The 10,519-nt window shown below is 46.2% G+C and overlaps 1 protein-coding gene across 1 annotated transcript in view; it reads right to left on the reverse strand.

Annotated features, from left to right (window-relative positions):
* The window catches only part of LOC115147877 (arf-GAP with dual PH domain-containing protein 1-like), a 32,005-nt gene that overhangs the window by 5,499 nt on the left and 15,987 nt on the right, over positions 1–10,519 (reverse strand). The window contains exons 13-15 of the mRNA XM_029690141.1: positions 8,634–8,789; positions 8,430–8,513; positions 8,290–8,352 (exon numbers count right to left, since the gene is read on the reverse strand). Of these exons, the coding sequence (XP_029546001.1) occupies positions 8,290–8,352; positions 8,430–8,513; positions 8,634–8,789 (303 nt within the window). The remainder of the gene's footprint in view (positions 1–8,289; positions 8,353–8,429; positions 8,514–8,633; positions 8,790–10,519) is intronic.

A 10,519-nucleotide genomic window follows, 5' to 3' on the forward strand; every position in this document is an offset into this window, starting at 1 on the left:
GTGTCTGTGCGTTTGTGTGTGTGTTCATGTTCTGCTCCCTGGCAGGCCTCGCCACACAGTGATTCAGCTGTCAGTCAAACAGAGTCGATGGAGACATTTTGAAATTGAGAAATAGAGCAATGGACAGGTTAGTTTGACTCTGAATATCTCTATGTTATTTAGTCTTAGTTTATCTCCATGTTTAGTCTTAGTATCTCCATGTTACTTAGTCTTAGTTTGACTCTGAATATCTCTATGTTATTTAGTCTTAGTTTATCTCCATGTTTAGTCTTAGTATCTCCATGTTACTTAGTCTTAGTTTGACTCTGAATATCTCTATGTTATTTAGTCTTAGTTTATCTCCATGTTTAGTCTTAGTATCTCCATGTTACTTAGTCTTAGTTTGACTCTGAATATCTCTATGTTATTTAGTCTTAGTTTATCTCCATGTTTAGTCTTAGTATCTCCATGTTACTTAGTCTTAGTTTGACTCTGAATATCTCTATGTTATTTAGTCTTAGTTTATCTCCATGTTTAGTCTTAGTATCTCCATGTTACTTAGTCTTAGTTTGACTCTGAAAATACCACCAGGAACTTGGTCTCTCTCTGCAGTTACATTTGTACCACTCTCAAACGCAACTGGACCTACACTTGATGACATACTTCCAACATCTCAAACTACTGAATGCCTTTTTTTCTGTGTCGCAAAAGACTCAGTTCGTTTTATTGACAATGGTGCTGGCTCCACCAAGTCCTCACGCATTGTGCAACTGAGATATATTGTTATGCTTGTATTGTTGATCTCTGGTAATGTTTAACCAAACCCTGGGCCGGTAGATACCCCGCACCATCTCTACCGACTCCCTATGATTTAAAAACAGAGCAGGTGTTGGCCTCTTGCATGTTAATGTCAGAAGTATAGACATGATTAGAATATGGGCCAAAACGACACATGAAGACATAATGGTTTCATCAGAAACTTGGATAAAGAAATTTGTGTCAAATAACTGGATTTATGTTAAGTCTGAGTTAAACACCTCTGAAATTCTCTCGATTACCAAAACCAAACATTTTGAATTGCTTGCGGTTAAAGTGAACGTTTATAAGAACTCCCACATCACTGTAGTCGGCCGCTACAGACGGCCCTCGGCCGCTACAGACCGCCCTCGGCCGCTACAGACGGCCCTCGGCCGCTACAGACGGCCCTCGGCCGCTACAGACCGCCCTCGGTCGCTACAGACCGCCCTCGGCCGCTACAGACCGCCCTCGGCCTCGGGAGACGCACTTAACTCTCCTTCTGATGTCCTGCACAAGCTAGGAGATTTAGGAGATTTGAACTGGGATATGCTTACATCTGTATCTGACTCTTTTAAAGAACTGTGTGGCTCTCTGAAACTCGCTCAATTAATGAATGTGCCTACAAGACCGAATCCCAGAGCACCTAACAAATCAACGCTATTGGACATTATTCTAATGAATACCCCTCACAAATACACATCGACTGGGATATTCTGTAATGATGTCAGTGATCACTCTGCAATTGCTTGTGTTAGAAATACAAAAACGACCAAAGCCAAACCTCGTTAGATTTTAAAACAAACATTTGAAACAGTTTGATGAGCAAGTGTTCTTACATGATCTGTACCATAATATTGACAGAGTAAGTCTGATTCCCGATGTTGACACTGCCTGGGACTATTTTTATATGAAATTTGTGATAAGTATACCCCTGTGGAGAAGTTTAGAATCAGTGGAAGGGACAATCCCTGGTTTTCAGATAACTTGGCAGAATTAATTAGAAAGAGAAATATCTCTTGGGCTCAAGCTAGACATACAAATACTCCTGTTGACTGGGCCTCCTTCAGAGTGCTAAGAAACAAATACACAGGATTGATCAGGAAGTCCAAATCATATGACTATTTAAATACAGTCACAGAGAACCTAAACAACCCTGCCAAGTTCTGGAAGCTAATCACATCAGTGTCAGGTTCTAGTGTATCCTCTGGCCTTCCTGACCATTTAGTGATGGATTCTAATGAAGTGAAGGATAAAGCTGATATTGTAGGGGTTTTTAACAAGCACTTCATATCTGCTGGCTCAGTTTTTGATAATGGTGGGGCCCAGGCCTCTAACGTAAACTCTGTTACAGTAAACTAGGATATAGGCCCTCTTGTGAACCATTTTAACTTTGAGCCTGTTTCTTATACTGAGGTCTCGAAAGAACGAAAGGCAATAAACACTAAAAAGTCTGCAGGTCCAGACAACCTGGGCCCCTACCTCTTAAAGATAGCAGCTGGTATTATTACTGAACCTGTGGCTCACATTTTCAACTTGAATCTCTTGACCAATTCCATACCCAGCATTTGGAAATCAGCTTATGTCCTCCCACTGCTAACGGGTGGAGATCCCTCTAATGCTAATTACTATCGTCCTATCTCCAAACTCCCTATCCTAGCCAAAGTCTATGAATCCCTAGTGAACTCACAGTTACAAAACTTCTTAATTGAAAAGAACATACTGAGGGTGTCACGTCCTGACCAGTAGAGGGTGTAGTTGGGTCAGGACGTGGCAGCAGGGAGTGTGTGTTTTTTATTGTTTCGTTTATTTTGGCCGTGTGACTTCCAATCAGGCACAGCTGTAGAGGGTTGTGGTTGATTGGGAGTCACACATAAGTTGCCTACTTTTCCTTTGTGTTTCGTGGGTAATTGTTCTTGTTACAGTGTTTGCACCTGACAGGACTGTGTTGGCTGTCAGTTTATTGTTTTTGTAATTGTATAGTGTTCCGTGTCATTAAATATATCATGAACACTAACTCCGCTGCATTTTGGTCCACTCTCTCTAAAGGCAGCCGTTACAGAATTACCCACCAAACCAGGACCAAGCAGCGGAGGAGGAAGGAGCAACAGGAGAACAGCTTGATGGACTCGTGGACATGGGAACAGATACTGGACGGCGAGGGACCATGGACTCAGGCTGGGGATTATCGCCTCCCGCAGTGGGAGATTGAAGCGGCGAGAGCGGAGAGGCGATACTATGACAGGCTCATTATCCACCCTCCCTATGACAGGCTCATTATCCACCCTCCCTATGACAGGCTCATTATCCACCCTTCCTATGACAGGCTCATTATCCACCCTCCCTATGACAGGCTCATTATCCACCCTCCCTATGACAGGCTCATTATCCACCCTCCCTATGACAGGCTCATTATCCACCCTCCCTATGACAGGCTCATTATCCACCCTCCCTATGACAGGCTCATTATCCACCCTCCCTATGACAGGCTCATTATCCACCCTCTCTATGACAGGCTCATTATCCACCCTCCCTATGACAGGCTCATTATCCACCCTCCCTATGACAGGCTCATTATCCACCCTCTCTATGACAGGCTCAATATCCACCCTCCCTATGACAGGCTCATTATCCACCCTCCCTATGACAGGCTCATTATCCACCCTCTCTATGACAGGCTCATTATCCACCCTCCCTATGACAGGCTCATTATCCACCCTCCCTATGACGTGCTCATTATCCACCCTCCCTATGACAGGCTCATTATCCACCCTCCCTATGACAGGCTCATTATCCACCCTCCCTATGACAGGCTCATTATCCACCCTCCCTATGACAGGCTCATTATCCACCCTCTCTATGACAGGCTCATTATCCACCCTCCCTATGACAGGCTCATTATCCACCCTCTCTATGACAGGCTCATTATCCACCCTCTCTATGACAGGCTCATTATCCACCCTCTCTATGACAGGCTCATTATCCACCCTCCCTATGACAGGATCATTATCCACCCTCCCTATGACAGGCTCATTATCCACCCTCCCTATGACAGGCTCATTATCCACCCTCTCTATGACAGGCTCATTATCCACCCTCTCTATGACAGGCTCATTATCCACCCTCCCTATGACAGGCTCATTATCCACCCTCTCTATGACAGGCTCATTATCCACCCTCCCTATGACAGGCTCATTATCCACCCTCTCTATGACAGGCTCATTATCCACCCTCTCTATGACAGGCTCATTATCCACCCTCCCTATGACAGGCTCATTATCCACCCTCCCTATGACAGGCTCATTATCCACCCTCTCTATGACAGGCTCATTATCCACCCTCCCTATGACAGGCTCATTATCCACCCTCCCTATGACAGGCTCATTATCCACCCTCCCTATGACAGGCTCATTATCCACACTCCCTATGACAGGCTCATTATCCACCCTGTCTATGACAGGCTCATTATCCACCCTCCCTATGACAGGCTTATTATCCACCCTCCCTATGACAGGCTCATTATCCACCCTCCCTATGACAGGCTCATTATCCACCCTCCCTATGACGTGCTCATTATCCACCCTCTCTATGACGGGCTCATTATCCACCCTCCCTATGACGGGCTCATTATCCACCCTCTCTATGATGGGCTCATTATCCACCCTCTCTATGACGGGCTCATTATCCACCCTCCCTATGACGGGCTCATTATCCACCCTCCCTATGACAGGCTCATTATCCACCCTCCCTATGACAGGCTCATTATCCACCCTCTCTATGACAGGCTCATTATCCACCCTCCCTATGACAGGCTCATTATCCACCCTCCCTATGAGAGGCTCATTATCCACCCTCCCTATGACAGGCTCATTATCCACCCTCCCTATGACAGGCTCATTATCCACCCTCCCTATGACAGGCTCATTATCCACCCTCCCTATGACAGGCTCATTATCCACCCTCCCTATGACGGGCTCATTATCCACCCTCCCTATGACGGGCTCATTATCCACCCTCCCTATGACGGGCTCATTATCCACCCTCTCTATGACGGGCTCATTATCCACCCTCCCTATGACAGGCTCATTATCCACCCTCCCTATGACAGGCTCATTATCCACCCTCTCTATGACAGGCTCATTATCCACCCTCCCTATGACAGGCTCATTATCCACCCTCCCTATGAGAGGCTCATTATCCACCCTCCCTATGACAGGCTCATTATCCACCCTCTCTATGACAGGCTCATTATCCACCCTCCCTATGACAGGCTCATTATCCACCCTCCCTATGACAGGCTCATTATCCACCCTCCCTATGACAGGCTCATTATCCACCCTCTCTATGACAGGCTCATTATCCACCCTCTCTATGACAGGCTCATTATCCACCCTCCCTATGACAGGCTCATTATCCACCCTCCTTCCCAAAAGCCTGGATGGAATGAGAGAGCCAAGCCTATGGGTTCGTAGCTTCAACCCCGCAGCACACACACACACACACACACACACACACACCAACTGATTAATGGACTGCTGAATGTATATATTTTTTCTCTTGCTTTGTTTGATCTTTTCCATATTATGTCTATCTCTGATAAGATACCCAGGAAAGGGCTGAAAATATCTCACATTAATATATGAGGCCTTAGAAATAATGTTCACGAAATCAATAACTTACTAATATCAGATAACATTAATATATGAGCCATTTCTGAGACTCAGTGAGATAATTAATTTGATGATACAGCAGTAGCAATACAAGGATATAACATCTATAGAAGAGACAGATATGGGGGAGGTGTTGCTGTATATATTCAGAGCCATATCGCTGTAATGCTTAGAGATCTTGTGTCAAGTGTTATTGAAGTGTTGTGGTTGCAGGATCACTTGGCACATCTAAAGCCTTTTGTTTTTGGGGTGTTGCTATAGGCCACCAAGTGCTAACAGTCAGTATCTCAATAATATGTGTGAAATGCTTGATAGTGTATGTGATGTAAACAGAGGTCTACTTTCTTGGGGACCTGAATATTGATTGGTTTTCATCAAGCTGTCCGCTCAAGAGGAAGCTTCTCACCCTAACTAGTGCCTGTAATCTGGTCCAGGTTATTAATCAACCTACCAGGGTGTTTACAAACACCACAGGAACAAATAGTGTATAAGAGATCATACAAAATATTTTTCGGTGACTCTTATGTGGATGATGTTAAAAATCTTTGTTGGTCTGATGTGATTAATAAGAGGATCCAGACGCTGCACTTGATGAAGTTATGAAATTCCTTCTTCCAATTATTGATAAACATGTTAGGAAACTGACTGTTGGAACTGTTAAGGCTCCATGGATTGATGAGGAATTGAAAAACTGTATGGTTGAAAGAGATGGGGGAAAGGAATGGCTAATATGTCTGGCTGCACATCTGACTGGCTGACTTACTGCAAATTAAGACATTATGTGACTAAACTCAACAACAAAAAATAAGAAACTGTATTATGAAGCCAAGATCAATTATATAAAGAATGAAGAAAAACAACTTGAGTACTTTAAGTTAAATTATGGGCAGAAAGACAAATTCCATTCATCACAAAACCATTTGATGTTGGCAATCATTTTAATGATTACTTCATTGGCAAAGTGGGCAAACTTAGGCAGGAAATGCCAACAACGAATAGAGAGCCATCGTATTCATGCATAAAAAACTAATAATGGAAGAAAAGCATTGCAAGTTTGAATTTTGTAAAGTTAGTGTGGGAGAGATGGAAAAATTATTGTTATTGATCAATGATGACAAACCTCCTGGCATCGACAACTTAGATGGAAAGCTACTGAGGATGGTACCTGACTCTATAGCCACTCTTATCTGTCATATCTTTAATCTGAGTCTAGAGGAATGTCTTTGTCCTCAGGCCTGGAGGGAAGCCAAAGTCATTCCGCTACCCAAGAGTGGTAAAGCAGCATTTACTGGTTCTAACAGCAGACCTATCAGCTTGCTGCCAGCTCTTACCAAACTGTTGGAAAAAATAGTGTTTGACCAAATGCAACGCTATTTCTCTGTAAACAAATTAACAACAGACTTTCGGCATGCTTATAGAGAAGGGCACTCAACATGTACTGCACTGACACAAATGACTGATGATTGGGTGAAAGAAATGTATAATAAGAAGATTGTGGGAGCTGTACTGTTAGATTTCAGTGCAGCCTTTGATATTATTGACCATAACCTGTTGTTGAAAAAACTTATGTGTTATGGCTTTACAACCTCTGCCATATCATGGATGCAGAGCTATCTATCTAATAGAACTCATAGGGTTTTCTTTAATGGAAGCTTCTCTAATGTCAAACATGTAAAGTGGGGTGTACCCCAGGGCAGCTCTCTAGGCCCTCTACTCTTTTCTATTTTTAGCAATGACCTGCCACTGGCATTAAAAAAAGCATGTGTGTCCATGTATTCTGATAATTCAACCATATGCGCATCAGCAACCACAGCTAATGAAGTCACTGAAACCCTTAACAAAGAGTTGCATTCAGTTTTGGAATGTTTGGCCAGTAATAAACTGGTCATGAACATCTCTAAAACTAAGACCATTGTATTAGTCATTCCCTAAGTTCTAGACCTCAGCTGAATCTGGTAATGAATGGTGTGGATGTTGAACAAGTTGAGGAGACTCAATTACTTGGTGTTACCTTAGATTGTAAACTGTCATGGTCAAAACATATAGATTCAATGGTTGTTAAGATGGGGAGGTCTGTCCATAATAAAGAGATGCTCTGCTTTTTTGACACCACATTCCAAAAAGCAAGTCCTGCAGGCTCTAGTTTTGTCTTATCTTGATTATTGTCCAGTCGTGTGGTCGAGTTCTGCAAGAAAATAGCTAGTTAAGCTGCAGCTGACCCAGAACAGAGCGGCACGTCTTGCTCTTCATTGTAATCAGAGGGCTGATATAAATACTATGCATGCCAGTCTCTTTTGGCATAGTCAACTTCCACACAGCTCTGACACATACACTTACCCCACCAGACATGCCACCAGGGGTCTTTTCACAGTCCCCAAATCCAGAACAAATTCAAGAAAGCGTACAGTATTATATAGAGCCATTACTGCATGGAACACCCTCCCATCTCATATTGCTCAAATGAACAGCAAACCTGCTTTCAAAAAACAGATAAAGCTACACCTCACGGCACAATGCCTCTCCCCTATTTGACCTAGATAGGTTGTGTGTATGCATTGATATGTAGGCTACGTGTGCCTTTTTAAATTCATGTAGTTCTGTCCTTGAGCTGTTCTGGTCTATTAATGTTCTGTATTATGTCATGTTTCATGTTCTGTGTGGACCCCAGGAAGAGTAGCTGCTGCTTTTGTAACAGCTAATGGGGATCCTAATAAAATACCAAATAGCAAAGAGGAGAGGTTAGGTAAAATAGGATTTTAATGGGAATCAATTGTTTGGTCCCCACAACGATAGTAAAATAAACGTGTGAGTGTGTGTTCTCGCGTGCATGGGTGTTTAAACTTACCCTGGGTCCTGTTTTTTCCATATAGCCCTCCTTCAGAAAGTTGCGGGTCAATTTGGGCATCAGCTGAAAAATATTAAATACAGAGTGATATTGTGTGTGTACTTGTATGCGTCCGTGTGTGTGTGTGTGTGTGTACTCACCTCTGCATCATTAGCCCCTGGAAAGGCCACCTTTAGATAGTGGAGCTGGATGGCCCTTATAGAGTTGAACCAGTCTACTATCTCCTGATGGAGGGATGGAGAGAGAGAGAGAAAGAGAAATAGAGAGAGGAAGGAGTGAGCTACTTTGCTGAATTGATCCATACACATCCATATACAGTGACAGACACACCCCCACACAGCTACCTTGCCGTTGTCGTGGTAGAGGAAGATGTTTCTGGTGCTGTAGTCTTTCAGGTAGGTGATCTGTAGTCCGTTGGGGTTACCTATCTTCTCTGGCTGGAAGGCTGCGTTGATAGAGTCCACCTTGATCACCGCTTTAGGCTCCTTGGCCTGGAGAGAGGGGAGGGAGAGAGAGAGTTAGGGGTGGAGAGAGGGGAGGGAGAGAGAGAGTTAGGGGTGGAGAGAGGGGAGGGAGAGAGTTAGGGGTGGAGAGAGGGGAGGGACAGAGAGAGTTAGGGGTGGAGAGAGGGGAGGGACAGAGAGAGTTAGGGGTGGAGAGAGGGGAGGGAGAGAGAGAGTTAGGGGTGGAGAGAGGGGAGGGACAGAGAGAGTTAGGGGTGGAGAGAGGGGAGGGACAGAGAGAGTTAGGGGTGGAGAGAGGGGAGGGAGAGAGAGAGTTAGGAGTGGTGAGAGGGGAGAGAGAGAGAGAGTTAGGAGTGGTGAGAGGGGAGGGAGAGAGAGAGTTAGGAGTGGTGAGAGGGGAGGGAGAGAGAGTTAGGGGTGGAGAGAGGGAGGAGAGAGAGAGTTAGGAGTGGTGAGAGGGGAGGGAGAGGAGAGAGAAGTTAGAGTGGTGGAGAGGGGAGGGAGGGAGAGAGAGTTAGGGGGTAGTGAGAGGGGAGGGAGAGAGAGAGTTAGGAGTGGTGGAGAGGGAGGGAGAGAGAGAGTTAGGAGTGGTGAGAGGGGAGGGAGAGAGAGAGTTAGGAGTGGGAGAGGGGAGGGAGAGAGAGAGTTAGGGGTGGAAGGAGGGAGGGAGGGCGAAGAGAGTTAGGGGTGGAGGAGGAGAGAGGGGAACCGGAGAGAGAGAGTAGGGGTGGAGAGAGGGGAGGGAGAGAGAGAGTTAGGAGTGGGTGGTGAGAGGGGAGGGAGAGAGAGTAGGGGTGGAGAGAGGGGGGGGAGAGAGAGAGTGAGGGGGGGTGAAGAGGGGACGGAAGAGAGAGGTAGGAGTGGTGGAGGGAGGGAGAGAGAGTAGGATGAGAGGGGAGGGAGAGAGAGAGTTAGGAGTGGTGAGAGGGGAGGGAGAGAGAGAGTTAGGAGTGGAGGGAGGGAGAGAGTTAGGAGTGGTGAGAGGGGAGGGAGAGAGAGAGTTAGGAGTGGTGAGAGGGGAGGGAGAGAGAGAGAGAGTTAGGAGTGGTGAGAGGGGAGGGAGAGAGAGAGAGAGTTAGGAGTGGGAGAGGGGAGGGGAGAGAGAGAGAGAGTTAGGAGTGGTGAGAGGGGAGGGGAGAGAGAGAGTTAGGAGTGGTGAGAGGGGAGGGAGAGAGAGAGAGTTAGGAGTGGTGGAGGGGGAGGGAGAGAGAGAGTTAGGAGTGGTGAGAGGGGAGGGAGAGAGAGAGTTAGGAGTGGTGAGAGGGGAGGGAGAGAGAGAGTTAGGAGTGGTGAGAGGGGAGGGAGAGAGAGAGAGTTAGGGGTGGTGAGAGGGGAGGGGAGAGAGAGAGTTAGGGGTGGTGAGAGGGGAGGGAGAGAGAGAGTTAGGAGTGGTGAGAGGGAGGGAGAGAGAGAGAGAGTTAGGAGTGGTGAGAGGGGAGGGAGAGAGAGTTAGGAGTGGTGAGAGGGGAGGGAGAGAGAGAGTTAGGAGTGGTGAGAGGGGAGGGAGAGAGAGAGTTAGGGGTGGAGAGAGGGGAGGGAGAGAGAGAGTTAGGAGTGGTGAGAGGGGAGGGAGAGAGAGAGAGAGAGAGTTAGGAGTGGTGAGAGGGGAGGGAGAGGGAGAGTTAGGAGTGGTGAGAGGGGAGGGACAGAGAGAGTTAGGGGTGGAGAGAGGGGAGGGACCGAGAGAGTTAGGGGTGGAGGAGGAGGGGGGGAGGGAGAGAGAGAGTTAGGGGGGGTGAGAGGGGAGGGAGAGTAGGAGAAGAATT

This window comes from Salmo trutta, chromosome 14 (assembly GCF_901001165.1).
Source record: "Salmo trutta chromosome 14, fSalTru1.1, whole genome shotgun sequence".
In the NCBI taxonomy this organism is placed as follows: Eukaryota; Metazoa; Chordata; class Actinopteri; order Salmoniformes; family Salmonidae; genus Salmo; species Salmo trutta.